At 33.9% G+C, this 26,744-nt stretch overlaps 1 protein-coding gene across 2 annotated transcripts in view; it reads right to left on the bottom strand.

Moving 5' to 3' along the window:
- The window catches only part of scml4 (Scm polycomb group protein like 4), a 57,212-nt gene that overhangs the window by 8,746 nt on the left and 21,722 nt on the right, over positions 1-26,744 (bottom strand). The window contains exons 1-6 of one of the 2 annotated variants that reach the window (XM_056445462.1): positions 21,185-21,292; positions 16,648-16,698; positions 15,982-16,208; positions 13,283-13,409; positions 2,849-3,049; positions 1,042-1,242 (exon numbers count right to left, since the gene is read on the bottom strand). In XM_056445462.1, the coding sequence (XP_056301437.1) occupies positions 1,042-1,242; positions 2,849-3,049; positions 13,283-13,409; positions 15,982-16,208; positions 16,648-16,669 (778 nt within the window). In that variant the 5' untranslated portion in view covers positions 16,670-16,698; positions 21,185-21,292. Of the gene's footprint in view, positions 1-1,041; positions 1,243-2,848; positions 3,050-13,282; positions 13,410-15,981; positions 16,209-16,647; positions 16,699-21,184; positions 21,293-26,744 lie in introns of those variants that run through there. The other variant, XM_056445461.1, reaches the window with a different exon arrangement.

Genomic DNA, 26,744 nt, shown 5'->3' with positions numbered 1-26,744 from the left:
AACAAGTTTTTACATTTTTATAATGAATTTTTATAGGATGAGTTATGTGAGGTTGCTTGCAGGGTAAATGTCTGATATACAATGTTAACATGTAATGTAGGCTCTATATAAACTAGGTTTTCCTCTCCTAACCATGTTACGCATTGACGTAGGTTTTCCTCTCTTAACCATGTTACTCATTGACATAGATTTAAGTCCTGACGGAACCTTTGCCTGTGCAGCTGAGCAGCATGATATCGTGTCATACTGAAGTTAACGCTCTAATCTCTAGAGCTACCAAACCACATTCAGGAGAAGAGAGAGAGAGAGAGAGAGAGAGAGAGAGAGAGAGAGAGAGAGAGTAAGAGAGAGAGAACAGAACTGAAACACTCAAAGCACAGGCCACTCACAAAGGCACTCAACCTTTCACTGCCACTTCAACAGCTCAGCTTGCACTAAAGGCCTCCTCTGCATTTTCAGAAGGGCAAATTGGATGACAATAGAAAACAGTGGAACTCTAATCAAACAGTCAAATCACTAAATATTTAAACCAAAACCAGATAAAAACAGTAACATCCTAATATACACTACTGGTCAAAGGTTTTTTGAACAATATGAAAAAAATGGATAAATGCTGATATTTGGATCGAGTAATCAGAAAAGAATCCTAAAAAAATCTTAACTGTTAATAAGTATTGGTAACAACAACAATAATGAAAATAATAGAGATAATATTAAACTAGAATTATTTCTGTAGGATCATGTGACCGGAGTTATGATGCTAAAAAGATCAGCTGTAAACCACAGAAATAAACAAGATTTTAAAATATATTTAAATAAAAAAAACTGTTATTGTAAAAAGTCAAAATAAAAATTCAAAATTTTAGTGTTTTTGGTGTACTTAAGAAAAAAAATGTATTTGTGAGCAGAAGAGACTTAAAAAATATTAGAAAACTTACTGTTCTGAAACTCTTGACTGGTAGTGTATACAGTTGAATTTCTACTGTGCAGATTAGCTCTAGTATTAAAAAATAACTGTGGAAAAGCAGGATGTGCACTCACTTGACTTGGACTGTCCGTCTGAGTGCTTCTCCATATGGAATGAGGAAGAGGATGAAGGGGATGATGAAGGAGCAATGGGCTGGTCACTGAACAGGTTCTCACATAACAGGCTTCGGCACAACTTCTTAAGGAAACGCAGAACGTAGCCCACGCTGTTGACCACCGGCAAACTTAACAGATGCTGTTTACCATCAAAAGTGGCTGATAAAGAAAAACAAGGAGCATTTAAATCAACTTAAAATCACAGCTTTACTTTAAAACTTTTCCACAACTTTATATAAATGTTCAATAGCTAATGCAGATGTAAAATGCTGACACAGGGTTGTCCAAACTTGGTCCTAGAGGGCCGGTGTCCTGCTGAGTTTAGCTCCAAATCACTTCAACACACCTGCAGGAAGCATTTCTATTAGTTTCTAGAGCTTGATTAGCTGGTTTAACTTGATTAGGGTTGGAGCTAAACTCTCCAGGACACCGGCCCTCCAGGACCGAGTTTGGACATCCCTGTGCTAACATATGCATAGGTCCCATTTTCAATTCGGCATTATTTTACGAAAGAGATTTTAATAATGTTAATAAAATAACATACAAATACACCTCAAATACATCCCCATTTTGAAAATGATTTTTACATTTGTTTAGGATTTTTATTAATTTCTCAATGAATATACAGAAGGTAATTCAATTTACAGTTTTGTAACATTTTATTGCATTTGAACAAAACAAATTTATTAAACAGATATATTTATTAAAATAATATTTCAGTCATAAAACATCTTTAACAATAGAAAGATAATACATTCAATTCATGTAAAATATTGAAAAAAAATTGAAAAAAAATGTAAAATAATTTTTTTTTTTCACTTGATTTCTGCTTTTTTATTTTATTTAATATATAAATTTACATATAAACATAACATAGAAATTTGGCCAACTATATTTTGGACTATTATCCTAAATTATTTTGTAATATTAGTTCCAGATTTGAGTACAGACTGATTTGCCAACGTTATCTCACGGCAATTTGTAACTTTTTGATTTAGTGGCTAATTCATATGAATTCATATGATCTCATTCATACAATTAAGTACGATTTAGTTGGGTTTAGGGGCGGGGTTGGGTTTAGGGGCGGGGTTGGGTGCCATGCCTCCTTTTTAAAATTTTACATTTTTGTACAACTGAACTCGTAAATTCATATAAATTAGCCACTAAACTGACAAACCGTAAAATAGTGACGTTTCCTTGTGAGATCAGGCTGGATATGCACAAATATAGTAAAATATCCCTTAAAAAATAAGTGTACTATGTCCCATAAACTAAACTAACAATTAGTTAACATCACTCTTTAGAAATTATTTAAATTTGATTATTTGGAGCTCATAAAAAAAAAAAAAAAAAAACAATTGCATTATTGTCAACGTTAAAAACAGCTGTACTGCCAAACAATTGAAACTATGATACATTTTTAAGGATTATTTTTTAAGGTTTATTCAGTAGACAATTCTAAAGATTCTAATTATATGAAGTTATATCTAGTATATCTAGTTGTATCAAGTTATATCTCTTCATATCTAGTTATATGAAATAAACCTTTTGTAACATTGCAGATGTTTTTACTGTCACATTAAAACAAGTAAAAACATCCTTGCAGTATAAAATAAATAATAATAATAATAATATAAATTATATAACAATAATAATAAAATAAATGTATTAATAAAAAATTAGTGCTTAACATAACATCTACAATGGACATCAGAATGAAAATCCGAACCCTAACATACTCATTTGTGTTGTCATGCAAATTAACCTGATATCTTTTCTCCCCCGTAGCCCTCGGTGAGTAGCGTGAAGACGGCCTTCTGCTGAAATGCACTGTCAATGCAGCCCTGAACCGCCTGCTGCAGCACCACTGAGGGCCTGGCAGGACCCAGATGATCCGGCAGCTGCAGCACCTTCTGTCTGTCCAGGTTAGGACCTGTGTTCACTTGCTTATTCACGTAGATACACACTGGAATAAGATGGGGGACAGAAAAAACGGAGAGATTTTCACACCTAAAATACACAATTAGCAAAAACTTATGTAAGCATGTTTTTACAGTGGAATATGCATGATAAGAAGCTGCTGCATTTGCATATATTTCTTATCAGTTAATGTTAAGACCACTGTATAATTAGCTTAGAGAAGGAAAAAAGCAAAGTTCAAAAACACAGTTAATTGCATCGCTATGGAGGGCAATTCTTTGATTTTGTTCAGCCTTTGCATTTAATGGGTTTTTTCCTTTTAGTATTAATTAAAAATTAGCACTTTTGGTTAGCTAGTGTGTTCTGCTTAAGTGTGTAAGTATATACGTTTTGCCTAAAATCATCATGAAATCAAAACGTAAACTATTTACTTTGTTAGCACGCATTGCCATTCTTGAGGAAAACAATTCATTTGCGAATGTTGATCCAAAGGGGACCAAGGGGGGCGCCATAGTTCACAGAGTGGAGCATGGAAGATGATATGCCTTAAGGTCAAAATAAAATGTGTGTGTAAAATATTTTATTAAATAAAACAATTATTAAAGATGTAATTGACAGTATAGTCTACCAGAGTTATTGGAGTTTTTCTGCCCGTGAAACTACATTTTGTTAGAGATTGCGCCGACTAGTGTCACCAATCTAAGCATTAGCATTCTGTTGTGCATGATAAATGTATATATCAAATAGTAAACATAGTAAAAGCGAAACATAATAGCACTTTGTTTGAGTCCTTTAATCAGCTCAGCTCAAAAGATTATAGAGAGCAAGTGTGAGCTAAAGTGAATGCATTTACTACACTGACCAGTTTTCATCACAAGACACTAAACCGTGCAGTGAGATCTAGTAATCGTGCTCGAGTTATCATAGTTATGTGATTTAAACTACTTTAAATTCAAAGTAATCAGAGCAGGATTGTTCTCCACAACTGATGCAGAAACACCTGTGTGACAACAATTCAGCTAGAAGAAATTTCAGATTAAAAATCATCAGCATTTACCATCGTTTCACTGTAGTAACATTGACTGTAGTAACCATGATATTTTTTTATGTTAACTCATATTCATGTTTTGTTTATTTCTATAGTGCTTTTACAATGTCAAAGCAGCTTAACATAGTTCTGTGTCAGTCCAGTTTTCAGAGTTTAAGCTCAGTTCAGTGTGGTTTAAATTTCACTGCTGAAAGTCCAAACACTGAAGAGCAAATACATCAATCCGTAGCTTTGTTTGTTGTGCATATAATGTCGTTATTAATGTCAATTTACTGTTTTTCATAGTGAACATTATAGGAATCATATAGATATGTTACTTCTTAGCATGGTAATGAGGTTGAGGTGGCCCTAAAATTGCCATGTACATATGGGGGAAAGGCTGAGAACTGATCTGGATTATCAAAATGTTTAGCAAATGTTGAATATGAAATTCTATTATTTACTCATGTTCATCCTCAAACCTTTAAGAAATTCAGAAGACTTTCACTTGTTGATCTAATTATTAAAATATTAACAAATATATTTATATATATATTATTATTTATTAATATATATTATTTATTAAAAGATTAATGACATTTTTATGGAAGCCCTTTCCCTCCACTGAATAAAAAAAAATTAATAATTAAAAAAAAAAACTTAAAATAAATTAAGTCAGAATTCTGAGTTATTAAGTCAGAATTGCGAGTTATGAAGTCAGAATTGCGAGTTATGAAGTCAGAATTGCGAGTTATGAAGTCAGAATTCTGAGTTATTAAGTCGCAATTCTGAGTTATGAAGTCAGAATTCTAAGTTATTAAGTCGCAATTCTGAGTTATAAAGTTGCAATTCTGAGTTACAAATGAGTTTCCTGTTATGCCGACTGGCCATAAATGGAGTTTTAAAGACGCATGCACATTAGCTCATAATCACAACATAAAGCCTATATCTGATTTTTATTGTTTATCCTGCTTTCAAAAAGGAAATATTTAGTTAAACTAGGCTGTCTATTTATTCGTATGGATTTGTTCTTTTTTAATTATTACCATTTGGTCTAAATAGCAATTACAAAGCAATAAACAGAGCACCTGAAACTAGCTATAGGTTGCGTGATTCCTCCAAAAATCTAAAATTAGGATTTCTATATTATTTATCTATTATATGCGTAACAATTATATGATTTACATTTTTTCCGCACCTGATATTTGTTTCATATTGCAAGAGTGCCCTTGTTTTTTTGTACTTGGGAGCTGCAGACATATCGTACATAGACATTAAAAAGGGCTAAAACTAAAATGGTTGTATTTATATTTCAGTTCAGTAAAAGTGTCAACCAAATACTGTGTATTCCTGGCCTTTATTGGTGAACTGGGCTGCAAATCCAGACCACGTCACAAGCAGAGAACCTAAAGAAAGAGTCTTTAACACATTTATGGCCAATCCCCATAACAGGAAACTCTTTTAAAACTCGCAATTCTGACTTTATAACTCGGAATTCTGACTAAATAACTCGCAATTCTGACTATAACTCACAATTCTGACTTTATAACACAGAATTGCGACTTTATAACTCAGAATTCTGACTTTAATTTTTTTATTTTATATATATATTATTATTTTATATATATTATTATTATAATATATATATATTATAATATATATATTATAATATATTATAATATATATTTAACATGAAGGCAAGTAAAAGCTTGAGGTTTCACTTTGAGGTCAGCTACTTTTAAATAAATTAAAGGTGCAGTATGTAAGTTTGACACCCAGTGGTTGAACTAGGTATTGCATTCCTGAATCAAAACAAACACAAGCGTAGGATGTCAGATGACCAATGCCAGATGAGGAGCGAGTCTCGAGCCTAAAGGCTGATTTAAATCGTGTCTAAATAAAACGGCACACAATAATGAACATTTACCAAATTAAAAGAGGCTTTTGTCCTAACACATCAAATTGATAAATTAGAAATGGCTTCTGTTTCTAACAGGTGAACAACAGGATAAACTGACAATGATTACCTCAGGTACACCTCATGTGCTTTATTCAGTGTTAAATGCTAATAATGTGAGTTTGAATGCCATTTTACATGACATTTATTGCCATACTACTGAAAGCAGCAGCAGATAGTTTACATCAGTTCTTGAAAATAAAATTAACCGTTTGAAATTGAAGTTTAGAACTGTGAAATAATGCAAACCAACACATATCACTGATTCAGCATTTTATAATGTTAGAGAGGTTTAATATGTTTTAATTAGATTATAAACCTTATCATTTCTTGAGTGAGTGCATATTCTGTGCTTCTGAATGGCTGTATTTAAATTGTGTATCTCTTCACATAGTGTGTTGTTATGACACACGGTTACAAATTCACCTGTCCACCAAAGGTCGAATTTCAGTCACGGACGCATGCTTTGAGAACCCATCTAAATAAATGAATGAATGAATGAATGAATGAAATTAAATTAAATGAAATGCGCTGTTTTCCAACAAGGCAACCCGGGCTGCTGAAATATAATTGGCTAAACTGGCATTGTGCTGGTTAAAAGAACCAAAACAAAGACAGCCGTTCCGACACATAACAGAAATTTTCAAAGCAGAATATCTGATTTCAGAATTGTTTTTCAGATGAACAAGAATGTTTACTTGGCATATGTTGCAAACATATTATGATATTTTTATACTTTAGAAGAGTCAAACTTACAAACAGCACCTTTAAACAAAATCCATGATTGAACAACCATGATTTACAGATGATGTAATTGCGCATAAAGCAAAAAGTTTATTTATTTTGCTTAAAGTCTTCATGAAATCAAAATGTAATCTATTTTTTTGATCACACATTGCTATTCTCGAGGAGAACGATTCATCAGTGAAAATCCATGATTTTTAGATGATGCAACTGTGCAACATGCATATTGGCACACAAAGCACGTCTTCCTTATTGACAGTCAAACTGGCTTGTGAATTCACCTTTAATTCCACAGACTCAAATATTTGTCAAGGAATCTTCAAATATTTGATGCCAAGCCACATTTATAGATCATTTCCAGAGGTCAGGAAGAGAGAATAGTATTTTATATATAAAAAAATACTCAAACCAATTTCATGTCCATGTCATGAGACTCAAAAAAACTCTTATGACAGGCTTCTTAAATCAGAAACAGAGCTGTATTTCAAGAATTCTGTCATCATTTAGTCGTGCTTAATTTTTTCAAAACCGACATGAGTTTTTTTTCTTCGGTTGAACACAAAAGAAGATATTTTGAAGCATGCTGGTAGCTGTCACTCAATCATTTACAGTAGATGTTTTCTCCTACTATAGAACCAGCATTCTTCAAAATATCTTATTTTATGTTCAACGGAAGAAAGAAACTCATAATGGTTTACAATCACATGGGGCAGGATAAAAGAATAATTAAATAATTCCACAGCGATAACTTATCCAAAAAACACTTGTAATTAGAAATACTATTGCTGGATATTGTTTGTATTTTCTTATCATTACAATGACTTAAAATGCATGAATGTTACAAATATTTCCACCCTGCTCTCTTCTTAATGTCTTTAAAGTAAATCACATACCATAAATCACACCTTAAAATCATCAGCAGTTTTATGATCCAGCCAGCGCCAATAAATGTTTGATTACCCCAAATAAAACCAGCCTCTCTCAATATGAAAAATCACCCTGCATGCATTCATTCATCCCAAGTGACTTAAAAACGAGGAAAATACAAGCATTAGCGATACAACCGAACAATAAAAGTAAAAAAGATAATAACTGTGCCATTAGAATAAAACAGAAATATGAAAAATGCCTGAAAGAGAGAGAGAGAGAGCAGCGAGTGTAGGAATCCACCAATCACTCACCCCCCTCCCAATTCCTCCCACACAATCTGTCCCCACTGACTTCCCTCGCCCGTCTGCAGCAGTCGGACGCTTTAATCTGACAGATTGCCATGCTGAGGGATTTCCTCCATCGTCTGTCATCTAGAAGCGCCATGACCACGAGTCAGACACACACACACATACACACACACCCACACACAGTCTATATGCCGCCCGTGGCTTTGAGTAATTGAGACAGAAGTCGTCTGTGCTTCTGTTTGAGAATGTGTAACAGGATAAAGTCAATGAACATCGAGTGTAGGAGGCCGAATAATACGCACAAAGCCTTAAAATAGATAACTGATTACGGACGTGCCAGACATGTGGGCTCACAGATGGTGAAAATGTTGCATGCTCACGAAAACAATAATTTAGGCACAAATAAACACAGACTTCACCATGAAAATAAAACTGAACAGACTTATCACTGAGTATTACTATATGTATTAGCTGCATAATTAATAGATCGAACACCAAAGTTCCCCTGCATTCCTAAAGCACAATGATTTACTGATGTCTATTAACTTTGGGTTATTTTGATGGTCTATTTAGTAGACTGTCTGCTTAATATCAGTTGATACTGCTGCTTCAACAGACATTTAACTGAAAATAAGAAACTTTGCAAGTACATGTCAACTTACACTAATTCCTACCCTATCCTTCTACTTATAATCTAATGAGAATTAGTAGGAATGTAGATGCAATGTAACTTAATTCAACAAACGGACTATCAAAAAAAAAAAAAAGTGTCAAACTTCGATGAGTATAAAGACAGGAGACATTTGTCGTTTAGTTATGATTAGGTGTGTAACAATACATTTAAGTCATGAATCAAGTCCAATCTTACATGTTGTCTTGTTCGAGAAGCCATTTACTCTAATATGTCACAAAAGAGAAGAAAAGACATCATTTTCACAGCTTCCATCCTATGTCGACTTTGACAATGACCTGAGGTCATCAAGGTCATGACCTCCACCAGCAGCCACTCCCTCTGCGACCCTCACAAAAGACATTACCCACATTATTTTCCCTCTTTTTTTCTTTAAAGAATTAAGCACAAAATGCATCTGTCACATTTATGTTAGTTTAAAAAAATCAGCATGGTTTTGAAAAAAATTAGAGAAGCCAAAAGAAAGTGTTACTTTTCTAGCACATAAAGAATTCAATTCTTGAAACCTGGTGGGCAGACAAAAGCCTCTTGTACTGCAACGGCTCCCTACAGCAAAGGGATTAAGCTTTGAGACCTCAGGACTGAGCTCAGGCACACCGTCACAGCATCTCATGTTTAAAGTAGATCAGCAGAGTCTTTGAGAACCAGACTGAGATGCAGGCTCAGGTTAAATCCAAAAGCACTCACACTAGATATGTTTCTATCCAAAGATGTGAATTAAGCTTGTGCACAAAACTGGAATATTGCGATATTCATTCATTCATTTATTTTCCTTCGGCTTAATCTCTTTATTCATCAGAGGCAGCCACAGTGGAATGATACGCAAACTTATCCAGCATATGTTTCTCGCAGCAGATGTCCTTCCAGCTGCAACCCAGTACTGGGAAATACCCACACACTCTCACATACACACTCATTCACTACACTGTAAAACCCAACAGTCAGCTTTATCAAAATGAGTGGAGCTAACTCAAAATTTACTGAAAGTTACTTCTACTCATTTGAAAAGAGTTTTGATCTCATTGTTGAAGGTATTAAGTTAATTAAACACTTCATTACTTCAACTCAAATGCAGTAAGTTCACAGTACTCATTAGGATTAGTTTTTGAACGCAAATGGTTTGTTGCAATCGGGTTCCTCAAATGGTTTGAGTTGACTTAACTTATTGGGTTTTACAGTACTCAATTGGTTTGAGTTCTCTTTATTCATTGGGTTTTACTGTGCTCAATTGGTTTGAGTTCTCTTTATTTATTGGGTTTTACTGTGCTCAAATTGCTTCGTTTACTCAAATAGATTAATTTCCCAGTACTCATTAGGATTAGTGTTTGAACTTAAATGGTTTGTTGCTATGGATTTTTTCAAAGGGTTTAAGTTACCTTAACGTTTTCGGTTTTACCGGGTACGGCCAATTTAGTTTATTTAATTTTCCTATAGCGCATGTCTTTAGACTGTGGGGGAAACCAGAGCACCCGGAGGAAACCTACGCAAACATGGGGAGAACATGCAAACTCTACACAGAATCACCAACTGACCCAGCCGGGGCCCAAACCAGCAAACTTCTTGAAATAACTGAACATAAACATAAGGGGCTGAGAAAATGCCCATTGTAAAAGAAAATTGTAGATGGCACTTAGAGGTTTTTGCATCTGAACTCTTTATATATATTTTAAAAAAGCCCCACAGTCTTCTCCTACCACAGCAAATTCCATTTTTCTTTTTTATTATATTATATATAATAAAGATAACATACAATGAACATTTTTTGGTGGTTTTTGGACATGTTAAACCGCTCTTTGGCAGCGCAGCAGTCCTGGGACGTATTAATTTGATGATGGACATTGACTAAAGGATTTTAGAATGACCAAAACAACATTTCAGATGTTTTTCAATGTGGTCAGTTCATCAATGCCATCCTATCATAAGCAATTTTATTATGACACAATCTGTTAAAACAAAATCGCATCACTTTTTTGATGTGCATGCTGGAATTTACAGTAAATGTGTTTCCATCGTAATTAATGCACATTTTTTCTTGTTGAATAAAACATTTATCCTACTCAGTTAAAAAAAAGTCCTATGCAAATCTTGATGTTTCCTTTAAGCACTTTAAATTGGATATTCCAAAATGTGCTTAAAAATAGGTGGATGGAAACATCGCTTCTGTAATTGTGAAGCGAATCCATTATAAGCTTATATTTTTTTAAATACCAACATTTTTTGTTCCACTAAAAAAAGGCAATTTAGCAGGACGGATTTGATCTCTCCATTGTAATAAAGAGATAAATTGGATGATAATGCCTCTGAGGCAAGAGCAGTCAGGTCCCTCAATAATGTCCCGTGAGACTCGCACACCTATTAACCTTTAAAATAAGAGATGTAACTACTCTTTTCTCTCTGCTCCTTTTCCTGCTGGTGATGGATGTTATTACCAATTGGATGGGCAGCCTGTGCAGACCACAGGGTCTTGACCCCAAAGATTGAGTTAGTTTGCACTATATGAAGTCTTCACTGGCTAAATTCACACAATCTGAGTTTAGGACTGACCTCTGTATGGATAATATATCTCAGGGGTGCCCAAACTTTTTCTAATGAGGGGCCAAAAACCAAACTTGATTGAGGCTAGTGTGCCAAAGGTAAATATAGTTGCCATGGGTAATTTCCTAATATATTTAATAATGTTTATAAATGACTAGAAAACACTGCTTTATATTAACTAATACAGTATTTTTAACATTGTATGATGAACTTATTACAGTAAAAACAAAACAATCTCATTTATAACAGAATGTCTCGTTTTTTGCCTTGATTTGCTCGCCGATGTCTTCTGCATAGTCCTCTATTTGTCGTTCAAACATCAGATTCATTTACAACATTTAATTGAAACAATGAATTTCATTTTGCTTTTTTGTAGCTCAGCAGTAACAAATAAGAAAGGTTACATCAAAATAAAAAAATGACGATCTCTGTGTTAAAGGCATTCTTCCCAACCCTCTCCATCATTCTCATTCTCCTCTAAGATGGGATCAACCCAGGCTCATTCTGATTACGCACCGCTATATACATTTCTGGAGAGAGAAAAATACATCCCAAGAGCTACGTTTTTTTGCAGTTTTTGTTTTCACGAATCCACTAGAGGTCGTTGCATTTGCTTTTTGAGATCTCAAATATCTCTTGCGAGTGCCATTCGCGCCTGCTCTTCTCACATAAATCCACAAGTGGCTGCTGTCGACTGACTGACTAACCGATCGATCCCCCCACCCTCCACCTTCCCTAAACCCAACCAATAGTATTTTGAAAAGCACCTATTGACATGGCATCCCCTTCCCTAAACCCAACCACAGTGTTTTGAAAAGCAATCCTGTAAAAGAAAAGCCCTCGCCTGATTTTTGCCACGTTTTCAGATTTTACCACATTCTCACCTTGTTATTTACTTGTTTATTTTATGGCTTCTGTTTTTGTCTTACCCACTTCCTGGAATCGTTTTTCACAAGACTTGAACCTCATCATCGTGGTCAACTACTCTCTGCGTCTCAAGTCCACTGACATATGTGTCAAGCTAACACACGGAGGTGAGCGGCCAGCTAGTTAGCGAGAAAAGGAATGGCGTCATACCGCCCTGTAGCGTTTGTTTTAAAGACAAAATGTAGCCATAAGTACTTCTGGCTACATAATTCGTGATCTCCAGAAACGTATATAGGGCTACGTTTTCAGAATGAGCCTATGTTGGATAGGATAGTGGACCAAACCAAAGGTTACGATGGGCCAACTTTGGCCCCCATGCACTACTTTGGGCATCTCTGATATATCTGGATATACATGTTAAAATGGATATTATTGTTTTTTATTATTAGGTATGCGTCAAATTGAATGACTTTAACATTGTTACAAATGATTATTTTGTTACATTTTCTATTTATAATTCATTTAAAAGTAGCTACTTTTCAGGTAGCACAACTAAATCATAAGAATGCTAAAATTACTCTGAGGACATCATGTGACCTTGAAGATAAAGATTAATGAAGCATATCTTTTAATTATTATTAAATTATTATTATTTTTTAAATCTTAGACACTACTTTTGACCAATAGTTTAATTGAGCTCCCTTAGAGATTATGTAATTATGTAATATGTAATTATTAATGTAATTCAAGATTTTCTTTCAGAGTGTATGGGTTTCCAGTGATGGGTTGCAGCTGGAAGGGCATCCGCTGCATAAAACATGTACTGGATAAGTTGGTTGTTTATTCCGCTGTGGCGACCCCAGATTAATAAAGGGACTAAGCCGAAAAGAAAATGAATGAGTGACTGATTTTCATTTATTGTCATAATACAAATGAGAGTGGAATTAGAGAAGTAACAGATAAGGAATAATAACTGGCTTGGGTGTTGTAAAAACAGTGACGATGGTCTTCTCGCAACCTTTGAGACTCACATCTCATCGTATCATCTTGATAAAAATAACAGTTATCATAACCCCAATATATGGGTAGAGTTACAGTCCCTACTGAGCACTAAAAAGAAAATGAGATGACACAGGATCATAATGAGACTCCTCTGAGCGCTGTGATTCCTCTAATGCTCACATTTTATTATTCCCTCAGTAGTTGAGCTGCTTTGAATTGTCTGGGATTGGCATGGCAACATTTCAGTGGTAGTGTTTGTTCAGATGTGCGTTTGTTACCTGTGAGGACCTGTGGTGTGGCGGAGTGAGGGATAGTAGCAGCGTCCTGCGGGATTGAGCTCATGTCTGGCTCTGGGGTGCTGCTGGGAGGAGAGATGGCCAGAGGGGTCATCAGACGAGACTTCAGCTGTTGAAAAAAATAAATACAAATAGTATTATTATCATTGCTATTATTATGTTAATGTATTTAATAATATATGGATTTATTATAATACACAAACACACATAGCAAACTAAAGACAAACAATGTGTTCATTCGTTCATTTTCCTTCGGCTTGGTCTCTATTTCAGAGGTTGCCACAGCGGAATGAACTGCCAACAATTCCCGCACGTGTTTTACGTAGCGGATGTCCTTCCAGCCGCAACCCAGTACTAAGAAACACCCATTCATTCACCCACACACTCATTCAAACACACAGTCATACACCATGGCCAATTTAGTTTATTCAATTCACCTACACTACCTGACAAAAGTCTTGTCGCCGATCCCAGTTGTAAGATTAACAAATAATATCTTGACTTCTAGTTGATCGTTTAGAAAAGTGGCAGAAGTTCGATTTTTCAGATGAATCATCTGTTGAACTGCATCACAATCATCACAAATACTGCAGAAGACCTATTGGAACTCGCATGGACCCAAGATTCTCACAATCAGTCAATATTGGTAAAGGAAAAATCATGGTTTGGGGTTACATTCAGTATGGGGCTATGCGAGAGATCTTCAGAGTGAATGGCAACATCAACAGCCTGAGGTATCAAGACATTTGTGCTGCCCATTACATTACAAACCACAGGAGAGGGCAAATTCTTCAGCAGGGTAGCGCTCCTTCCCATACTTCAGCCTCAACATCAAAATTCCTGAAAGCAAAGATGGTCAAGGTGCTCCAGGATTGGCCAGCCCAGTCACCAGATATAAACATTATTGAGCATGTCTTGGGTAAGATGAAGGAGGAGGCATTGAAGATGAATCCAAAGAATCTTGATGAACTCTGGGTGTCCTGCAAGAACGCTTTCTTTGCAGATGACTTTATTAAGTTATTTGAGTCATTGCAGAGATGTATGGATGCAGTCCTCCAAGCTCATGGGAGTCATACACAATATTAATTCTTTTTCTACAGCTCCACGATATTATATTCTATATTGTACATTATTTCTGTTAAGTGACAAGACTTTTGTCTAAGCAAAGTCAGACCTTACTGTCCTAATTAATTAAAAATCAAGACATGATCATGTTTTACATTGGTAAATTAAGCGTAATCTAGAGGCCTTTGCTTTTCATGTTAGCCACTTCTGGTACCAAATTATCAACTAGAAGTCGAGTTATTATTTGTTGTTCCTAAAACTGACAAGACTTTTGTCAGGTAGTGTATACTGCATGTCTTTGGACTCTGGGGGAAACCAAAGCACACGGAAAAAAAACCAACGCCAACGCTTGGAGAACATGCAAATTACACAGAGAAAAACCAACTGGCCTAGCCGGGACACGAACCAGCAACCTTCTTGCTGTGAGGCCACAGTGCTAACCACTGAGCCGCCGTGCCAATCTTAATGAGTTCATATAAATATATATATATAAAAAAATAATAAAATAAAAAACTTTCGTTTCGTTTAAAAAAAAAACTAAATTGGGTCTGAACCATTAAACCACTCATTCTTTATTTAGAAAGTGTACTAACAACTGTTCTTAGTAACACATTTAAAATATCACTAGAATGCCACTGTGACCAGGGTATTTTAGCATCTTTGATCAACTATTGTAATTTTTGTATTAATAATTTAAATTTGTTCTATTTCTAAAGATTCCACTTGATTTTTAGTTAAAGTTTTATTAGTTTTATGTTTTTTGTCCCTTTTATTACTTTTGTTAATGTTACATCTTTAAATTTAAATTAAAATAATTTTTATTTAAGTTTATATTTTTATTTTCATTTCTACATTTCTTCAATTAGTGTTTATTTTGAGTATAATAACTTTGCTGTTGGAATGAATTCACAAAATATAATTCATCCATCTACCACTTTTAACATCAAAGAAAAATAAAATCTTTTGTTTATTTTTGGCACTTTGACAAATTATATGAAAAACAAGATTAATATGATTAACAACAACCATATCTTATATAAACCAAATCACAAACTGATTTTACAGTTTCCCAAATCCAAAATCCCAATTCATGACCTTTTATCTTGACAAAGTTTCCATTAGAGGGGATAGAGCTTGTAACTTAAAACTTAAATAGCTGTATTATATAAATGTCCCTAACACTACAACGAGAAGCAATAACCATTTTTATTTTAGATAGCCGAACCATTTATACTTGGTTTACTGCAAATCTGCAAACATGCACACTCACACATTGCGGTAGTGTGTTGCTCTTTAAATCAGCAACAGCGACGTTATGCTCAGACACACAGCTAAAAATAACCCGGCAGCAGCAGACTGCAGATACATCAGTCAAAGCACACGCACCCAATCCCCTCCTTCTCTCAGATGAGCCCACCTATGCACAAACTCGCACTAGACATTACTCTGTTCCTCTACAGTAGCCACACAATCGTAAGTGTTTGCAGCAGTTCCTTTTTAAAAGCACCACTTGATGACATTTATGCATTTGGCTGATGCATCTGAGCACTGGAAAGGCCTTATCTTTGCAGCAGACACATACATGCTCTTATTTAAATAGACTGATATTTACTGACCTTAAAGCCCGGCTTCCTCCCTCGCTTCTTAGGCACTTTAATGGGTGGGAGGGACTCTGGGTAGCGGCTTTGATATTCCGGGTGCCTCTTCAGGGGTGGCCGACCCCTCTTGCGACCTGGAACTTTTCCACTTGCAGGCGGGAGGAAGGAGGGGCTTATGACCCCAGGTGACTGCATCTCTCCACCCCCTGACTGAACTGATGGAGCAGCAGGAATACTCATCAGACCTGAGTGAGGAAAATACAGTGTCCGAGTCTGAATGTACAACACTTACATTTAAGGTCAATTTAACAGGTATTTATTCATTTTCAACACTATCATTTTTATACAATTGATAGGTGCACTCTAAAAAAGTTGTTCTGGGTTGTTTTGACCCAAATTTTGGTAAAGTATGGACAAACCCAATGGTTGGGTAAATTGCAAAATGCTATTTAAAAATTTACCCCAACCAAGAGTCTGTTTTCTGCCCAAAATTTGGGTACTTGTGTATCGCATGTCATGTTAAATTTAAAAGAAGTTAAAAACAGGAATAAAGACAAAACAATCATTTTAATAATACACAACTATGAGTTTATTACACTACTCTTCAATGCACCCAACAACCAAAACACACACACACACACACACACATTCCTGTAGTCAGTATGAAATTCTGGGTTCCCACACCTTTTGACCAATGAATTTCCATTTCCGTGATTACTGGGCAATTTTAGTAATCTGAAAGAAAAAAAATTAGAATAAAAATATAGCAATTTTAGCTGATTTTGTCATTTACAAAAGTAGAAAACAAATTAATTACAAGAAATTCAATCCAGCTAAAAAAATGTAAAGGTTTAGAATGCACTGTAAAAAAAAAGAAACAAAGGAGAAGAAAAAGAAAAGTGTCTGTCTGTTTGCAGAAAAACAGATCATGTCGATCAAAAAATTGCCAGGATAATTTCTGACAAATTTGCATACAAATTTCGGTCGTGACCAAACATTAAATCTTAGTCCATTAAGTGCTAACTCTGTTATTTTAAAGACCAAACCTAAAGAAAAAAAACACACAACATGTGATGGTATTTTAATCAGTTAAAAAGAGCTTATAAAATCTGCACAGAAGTTAAGAAAAGTGTGCAATGAGTAAACTGCAATGAGCAACATTGTAACTAGACAAAAAACAGGTACTTGAGCATTCTGTCCTTTTTATGCTTTTATTTTGATGGTTGCTTGCATCCAGTTTTTAGTGCATTTAGATGTCTTTGTCACTATACAGCACATTCAGTTGAAGTCAGAGTTATTAGCCCCCCTGAATTATTAGCCCCCCCTGTTTATTTTCTTCCCCAATTTCTGTTTAACGGAGAGAAGATTTTTTCAGCACATTTCTAAACATAATAGTTTTAATAACTCATTTCTAATAACTGATTTATTTTATCTTTGCCTTGATGACAGTAAATAATATTTTACTAGATATTTTGCAAGACACTTCTATACAGCTTAAAGTGACATTTAAAGGCTTAACTAGGTTAATTAGGTTAACTAGGCAGGTTAGGGTAATTAGGCAAGTTATTGTATAACGATTGTTTGCTCTGTTTTTTGACTATCGAAAAAATATAGCTTAAAGGGGCTAAAAAAAATTCTAAATTAAAAACTGCTTTTATTCTAGCCAAAATAAAACAAATAAGACTTTCTCCAGAGGAAAAAATATTATCAGACATACTGTGAAAATTTCCTTGCTCTGTTAAACATCATTTGGGAAATATTTTAAAAAGAAACAAAAATTCAAAGGGAGGCTAATAATTCTGACTTCAACTGTATGTTCATTGAATTCCTCTGATTGAAAAGATTGTTTGTGGCGCACTAGGATACAGAACGCAGTGTTCATACTTATCCAGATAAAAAGTACTGGAATTCAATTAATCCAATTAAACAAGACAAACTAATTTGAATTAAAATAAGTAAATGCTTTAACAAACATTTTCAGAAAGCAAAACTGACAACTCTAGAACACACTGCATAACCACAGTGCATAAACTGCAAATGAACTGATACTGAAACAAACAGGAGTACCTGTATTACAGCTACACTGTCTGATTACAAAAATAAACACTGCACAAAAATATAATGCTCAACCTTAGGTGAGGACACATTTTACAGTCTTCAGCATTTTAAATCCTTGATAGTTTTTAATATATCAATATTTTTTAAATAAAAAAACTATACTTTGTATTATATAATCTTTCCATCAAATAATAAAAAAATAGCGCTTATGCAAGGTGCTTCTAATACAACGTCTGGGTAGAAAAGTTTATTTGACATTGTCTAACAAAAAAAAAAACATTTTGTTTTGAAAGTTGAAAACACTATGGTGGAGTGGTTATTGGTTATCTGTATTACATGGTATAACAGCCACACTATGGTTATCATAGAGGGCGAATAATGCACAAGAAAAATTGTGGTACTCTCTTATTTATGTTTTCCCAAACTATGATTACTTCTGCTGCTGAGAATCTGAATCATCCAAAGGTTGACCCAAAGGATTTTTTTTTAAGATTTTTATTTTAGATATTTTATTTTAGAAATATAGCCTAATTAGGTCATCTCAGAAAACTGGGCTAGTATCAATGTTTTGAAGAACAAAAGCTTGACGGTTTAGAAATGAGGTGGCCTAAAGTGTGCAGACTGTGAAAGAGGCAGACACAGAGCCACATAAAAGCATCTTCTCTATCCTGCGCTCCTCCAGCTCTCTCTCTCTCTCTCTCTCTCTCAGTGAGTGAGCGAATCACCCTCCCCCAGCCCTCATTGAGTCTCATCCCCTCCCCCTCCAGCTGTGGCCTCACCATCAGCTTCGCCTGCTCTCCTCCTCTCATCCTTCCTTTGCTGAGTATTCCCTCAAACTCTTTGAACCTGGAGCTTCTAAGATGAAACCAAATCATTAGGATTGAATAATGATTTGTTTTGGATAGTCAAATTAATAAGATGCATTACATATCACTCTAAAAAAAAAGCTGTTATTCTGCAAATTGGTGTTTGTTATCCTATTATTGTAAAGTATTACAGTAATCATAAGCACAATTGTTTGTAGTGCAAATCAGGGTTTTTTTTGCACTTAGGCCCTGTTTACATATGAGCTTTTAGTCAATCAGATCATAACATTTCAAATTCATTTAAAAAAATATGAGTAGACTAAGACACATTTCCATTTACACCTGATGTTTCAATCTCTTTCATCCACTTTCCATCTCTTTCCTAATTTCTTCATATTTTTTCCTTATATAGACCATTTCAATGTGGTAATGTCATCGACCCTTTTCCTGCTTGTCATCATACTATTTCATAATTGTAAACAGGAAATTAAATCATATCTTCACGTTAAAACAGCTATCATAAAATTATTTAGCAATATGTGGACCTTTTTGGATTCTAGGAAGCTTGTTATTGTTTACATTTCTCAAAATGGTCTATACTCCTACATAATTTACTCTGATAGCCACAAAACCATCTCATTTGGCTGCTAACATATCTTTGAATTTGTATCTTTTGCATCAGTTTGGATGCATTTGACCACATGAGCATTTAAATTGCAGAAGCAATCCAGTCGAACATATTTTAGACTGCCTCTGGAAGTTGTCAAATGTGTAAAATCTTAAAACATTTCACACCAATTTTACACCTATATTTAGCGTTGTTCTCTTTTGATCAGATCAACAAAAACACATCTCAAATATACCAGTTGTAAACAGGCCATTTGTTTTTCTCCTAGTAATTTACACTCTTAAAAATAAAAATGGCCGGTGATGCCATTAGTGGAACGATAAAACACTGGCGTCATACTGTTTTTTGGTTTCACAAATAACTATTTAGCAAAAAGTGGTTTATATACCTTTTTTCATTTTGTGAATTACATCTTAATAATCCAAAGATCCCTTTACAACCTTAAAAACGGTTCTGTGTGGAATGAAAATAATCCACAAATGTCAAAGGTTCTAGATAAAACCATTAAAGCCAATTTAGAAGCTTTATTTGTTTAAGTGTAGTTCAATAGTCTACCTATAGCTAGGGCCAGACAGAATCTGCAGGCATTTCTTTCTATTTCAGCAGGGGAAAAAATGTAAAAAAAAAAAAAAAAAAGAATGTGGATTATGCGAATGATTTTAGGAGTATCGTAACTAAAAACATAATATATAAATAAAAAAAATAATACATTTTTAACTTTTATTTAATATTTACGATGTAAATCCAATTAGATCCACTTATTTGGTTAACAAAGCAAGTCTCTCATATAATATCTCTACTAAAAGACAGAAAATTTTTCTTTATTGAACTGTAAATGAATCATATGAACATTTTAATATTACTATTATTATATCACAATAATATTACTGAAATAAATTTAAAAACTGAACAAATATAAATTCACACGCAATTACACAAGTAAATAATTAGACTTGATGATGGGCTAAAAATCTTTGTAAATCTGTGGATATCTGCGTACGTAGATTCCGTGGGCCTAATACATTTTTTTTCTGAAGTGTATAAAATAAAATAATAGTGTTAATAAAAAATATTAATAATAATAATGTTTAATTATAATGATTTTATTTATATGTCTTTAATTATTTGAACTAATTTAGCCTTTTCTGTAACAATAGGCTGTGTGGTAAATGTGCTATGCAAGCTGATATTATAAAATCCATCATGATTTGGGCTTTTCCCAATAAAATCAAATGACTAAATGAAAGAGCAAGGATTAAAAAAGCCATTGAAAACAATTCGAATATGTGATTTATTTAGCTGAAATATAAAATAATAATACATTTCTACAAGAAAAAGAGATATGACCCTAATTATAAACTGTTCTCATATGCACTTTCTAAACATCGGATTATTTCCGCTCACCTGCGCTCTATCTCCCTCTCTCTCTCCCTCATACATCAGGCAGGCCATGCGTAATTGCATTAATCTATTTCACACTGCCAATGTCCTGTTTCCTAAATCAACAAAAGAAAACCCTTCATTTTAATCCGGACTACAAAAACTCGACGACCGGCAAAATCTTTATCCTGGGAAAGAGAGCCATTAAAAATAGCGCGTCAAAAATAGCCCCATTCCTCATGCGCGTGTTCATGTTTACGAGCGGTGCGCGAGCTTTCCTTCCTTTCCTCCTAATCTCACCGCCAAAATCAGAAGTATGCAAAAATGCTGTAAATGTACGAGCACTCACCGAGAACCCCACGCTGGAACGGACCCGCTATCAGCGGTGTCAAGAAGAGCGTCTGAAAGCCGCTTAATTCCGAGTCTCCGTCGCTGTCACGGAGCGGCCGCTTCTGAAGCCCCGGCAGCCCTGAGCCTCAAGCGCGCGCTCGCGACAGACACTGCCGCGCGCGCCAGCCGCTACATCGGCCCCTTTCTGTCGTCATGGCAACAGGGCGCCTAACATCCTCTCTCTGCCTCTCACAGCCATAATGCTGATGCGGAGTCATTTACAGCAGACACGAGCTCATCGACTCAATTAGAGAAAACATACAGTCGCCCGATATTAATGATGATGAGGTCATTTCTATCACACATTTATTACATATAAAAAAATATAATATCATACTGTATAATTAATAATTGGAATTATTTAAAAATAAAAAAACTGCTTTATTTAAAATATTTTATTTAGCCTACATTTTAATTGTAGGTAAATATTTAACATTAAATAAAATAAAATGTTTCATACTTAACATAAGCTTTATATTTAAACAACAACTTTATATTAGATAATTTTGAGCATTTGCGCATGTCTTTTGAATGCGTACTAAATTTGCCAATTCTCCCTCTAGGCCAAATCTACAGTTAAATCAAACCACAAGTGGGACATTAGTATACCACATTAGCTGCTGCCAAAAGCTAATGGACTGAATAAAAAATAATATTAACTATGCACAGAGATTTTCTAGCAAACATTTTATTATTTTATTATCTAAAACACATATAATAATCCATATAGCATATCATTAATATTTGACATTTTAAAGAACTGGTGACTCTAATTTGTATTACATATTTTACTCAAATGTAATATATAATATTACATACATATTTGTTATTTTAGAATTTGCATTTTGTATACATTATTATATTATAACTTTAAACCCAACTGGTTAAGTTATTTAATAAACAACCAAACACAACAAAACCATTGGGTTAAATAAATAACTCAATTTTTTTTGAGTGTATATATACAGCGCATGCATATATATATTTGTAGTTAAATATGTAGTTAAATGATTTAGGAAATACTCAAATTGATGTTTTGAATGCTTACTACAAAATTTCAGACCTTTAGCTGAAATCTACAGGCAAAGCTCATATATATAAAAATGTCTCATGTTTCATTCATTGCACATTAACAAATGAGTTATGAGTTAACTGATTAAAAAAATGATTTAAAGAAAAATACATGCAAAGCAGTTTCCCAAGTGATGTTTCAAAAAACATTGTTTAAAAAAACAATATATATGGCTATATATGTTTGGCTAATAAAATATAAAACCCAGACAGGTAATCCTTATGTACTGTTGAGGATTTTTTCATCCACTCTGGAGTGATTTGAGTCTTAATTTGGCCATTACTTTTTCTGTGTTTCAGCTAGCAGAATAATTTTTGGTGACAAATCATATTTTGAGAAAATGCTTTGAATTTTTGTGAAAAAACTAAACAATACTCAAATTGACTACCCTTATGGTAAAAAAAAAAACGTCCAGTTCACAATTACTATTATATTGAAAATACGTCTCTGTGTGTGTGTGTTTTTTTCACCAAATCAGTGACATCATTTGCAAATTTGGCAATTAAAGAGTTAAAATCCTGTAATTTTCTAAACAATTTAGTAATTTTGATCAGGACTGAGGTTGATTAACAGATTATAAATAACAAATAAATTGATAATAAATAAATAACAGATTTATGCAAAAAAATTTAATTATTTATCTCATGCAATTTTACAGCAGTTTAATTCAGTGGATGTTTTCATAACATAACAAAAGGGTAGTACATTTGAACAGTGCACAGGTGTTAAGAAATAGATTTCTTCATATTATCAACAGAACAAACCACTGTTATCCAATAAATTACCTAATTATCCTAACTTTCCTAGTTAACCTTTTTAAGTCATTAAATTGCACCTTAAACTTTAGAACTTCCTTTAAACTTAAACTTTAGGCTTGCTTTAAACCACAGAGGACACATTGCAGTTTTGGTATACTAAGTAGGCTTCTTAAAAATGATCAGGTTTTATGTGCACTGCCACTCCACTGTCATAAAGATTTTAACAACACTTTGATTTTAATACTATACAAACAGCCCAATAAAATCCAAGAAAACACAAGGCAAATAAAACACCACATATCCAGGCCATAGAATAAGTGATAATAAGTCTGTGCAGCCCCAGCACACATACATGCATTCATCCAGACAAACGCAGGCAGACGACTGCAGGATGTGCAGTTGAGTAAATCCCTGAGGAGTTATGATTGGAACTCAGAGATTATCCAACACAGAGTCCAGTCTATGAACTGAGGAACGCAGGGAATGTGTGGAGCTCATGAACGACACACACACAACACACACACACACACACACACACACACACACACACACAAGCACACACACAATTAGTGGGTGTGTAACGACACCAAGGTCCCCTCTTAGATGGGTAGGCAAGTGCACACACACACACACACACACAAGCATACACACACTCAAGCACACACACACTCACGCAGACACTCATGAACACACTGCATCTGCTGACTGATGTTCAACACACAGGACAAAGATTAACCACTTCAGTCAAATGAGATTTAGTCAAAGTCAGGCGCAGAGACAATAAATTCCATTTTGGCTCTTTTAATCAGCACTGGGATGCTACAGGAAGACCACAAGCACTTTCCAGTGTCAAACTGGACTAATAATAACAACAACTAATAATGACCACACACACCTTCTTTCAAACAGACACATCGCTGTCCTCCCATTTGGACAGTTGCTGGTCAACTAATTTCTTTTAAGACTTCAAGGTCAAGCCAATTTTCTTTTAAGACTTACCAAACAAAACAAACACACTTCATACACACCAACAAAACAAACTTGATTAAAAAAATAGATTCCAGAGAAATAATGCAAATGTTTGGAGAAACAACTTAAAAAAAAGATTTAACATTTTATTAGGATTTATTAAGGTTAATAACAAGGCAAAAAAAATTTGTATTGAATAAACAAACATCTAAAAATGAGATTAAATTAAGTAAATAGTATTTATTTTTCCTTTTTCCCCCCTTTTTCCTTTTTTCATTTCTTTTTTATCCCTTTTTATAATTTTTTTTATTGTTGTTCTCTTTCCTCTAAACTGAAGACAAAGAAGTAAATATGATTGTGAAGTTATATTGTCATATATTTATTACATCTCAATAAAAAAGATTGTTAAAAAATGCAAGTACATATTTTAATAATTAAATTAATTAATACAAAAATGTTTAAGATTCGATTATGTTTTTCAAAATTTGACACCAATATATAAATGTAATAAACATCAATAAAACATATAAATATATACAAATTACATTAAATCAATCTTTAAACAAATGGATTAACACAAGTTAATACTATGAGTACAATAATTATTATCAGTTTTTTTCTTATTGAAAATGACACCTTCTTCTCACCTGGTTATTTAACCAAATATATATTTCTTGTCATTTAAGTAAAACTGAACAAACGTGCCAAGAAATACATATTTGGTTGAATAACCAGGTGAGAAGAACCAGGTGTCATTTTCTATATATGATACCTATTTTATATATATATATATATATATATATATATATATATATATATATATATATATATATATATATATATATATATATATATATATATATATATATATATATATATATATATATATATATATATATATATATATATATATACACACATACATACATACATACATACATACATACATACATACATACATACATACATACATACATACATACATACACACACACACACACACCCACACACACACACACACACACACACACACACACACACACACACACACACACATTTAACAAAATTGTTTTGTACATGTCAATGTAAGGTATTTTTTATTTAATGCCATGTCAGCAACCAATGCTATTTTCATGGCAACAACATTTCAATAATAAATATACAATTAAAAACAACAACCAAATGAATTCATGGATTAAATAAGATTTTTTTGTGTTAATACATGATAAAAATTCATCAAACAAAAAAAAAAAAATCCTGGTGTCACTTTGTTAAAAATGTCCTTAAGAGAGGTCATTTCATTGAAAAGTCTTCAGGAATCATTAAAAGCAGGACAGTCTAGTAAAATGTGTTTTACAGTAAAGGGAGTTGTGCAGTACAGGGGTTTTCATCTTTGAGCAAAAAGGCAGGGGTTGTTTATGCCATTGCCAAATATAATTAATAAAACACACACACACATATGTCAAACTTTTATTTTGAATGCAATTAATAGTTATTCATCTTTGTCCAGCATTAATAAAAACATATTACTCAAATGGAAAATTAAAAATCGTAAATCCAGAATTTTTAAGTGGTATCCTAAATTTTTTTCCACATCTCTTGATCCCTGTTGTAAAATAAAGTTACACTGTAAAACTCAATAAGTTAAGGTAACTCAAAGCATTTGAGGAAACCGATTGCAACAAATCATTTAAGTTCAAAATCTAATCCTAATGAGTGCTGTGAACTTAATCCATTGGAGTAAACGAAGCAATTTGAGCACAGTAAAACCCAATAAATGAAGAGAACTCAAACCAACTGAGTACTGTAAAACCCAATAAGTTAAGGCAACTCAAACTGTTTGAGGAAACCGATTGCTACAAACCATTTGAGTTCAAAAAAATTATCTGTATGAGTACTGTGAACTTACAGCATTTGAGTTGAAGTAAGGATCTAATTAACCCATTACCTTCAACGGAGTTCAAAACTCTTTTGAAAAAGGTAGAATTAACTTTCAGTCAATTTTGAGTTAACTACACTCATTTCATTTGATAATGTTGACTGTTGGGTTTTACAGTATAGGATGTGGACCTTTTAAACAACAAACTGTTTAAAGTAACTGAACACAATATGTACCAAACATAATACAGCATTTTCACAATAGTTACATATAGTTTTTTATTTTTAAACTCACAACAAAGAGCCACGTTCTTTGAACACAACAAACAGATTAACACAGAAAGCACAGCAGCAGCAAAAGTTCAAACTACAATAGATGTACACAAAATCAAATAGGTCATCAGCAAAATCAATAATCTATGGGGGTTGCCATAACAACAGCACTTGCCCATGCAAAAATAATAGCTCGCAAAGAAAGAACGAGCGAAAGAAAGAAAGGTTATTATCTTTGGGACTGGTGAAGAATCTTGCTGGCAGAGCATTAGCTGCTATCACAGAAATCACATCCGCTCTCATGGCTGAGAGACAGTGGTTTCTATGGAGCGTCTTACAGCAAAGCACCAACAATGAGCAAACTCAGGGAAACTGTAGCAGATACACAGCCAGCCTGACACAGAGTCTTCACAAAGCCTCTATACAGAGCGGTCAGCGGTTCAGCAGGCTTTAAAACCAAGTCAATTGTGTACTGTAAGGGCCGGTTTCACAAACAGAGCTTAGCTTAAGCTATAGGCCTTCACTAAATTAGGTAATTAAGCAGCTTTTACAAAAACAACTTTACTTGT

This window comes from Danio aesculapii, chromosome 20 (genome assembly GCF_903798145.1).
Source record: "Danio aesculapii chromosome 20, fDanAes4.1, whole genome shotgun sequence".
Taxonomy (NCBI): domain Eukaryota; kingdom Metazoa; phylum Chordata; class Actinopteri; order Cypriniformes; family Danionidae; genus Danio; species Danio aesculapii.
Note: the sequence above shows the minus strand (reverse complement) of the source record. Positions and strands in the feature narration are given on the sequence as shown.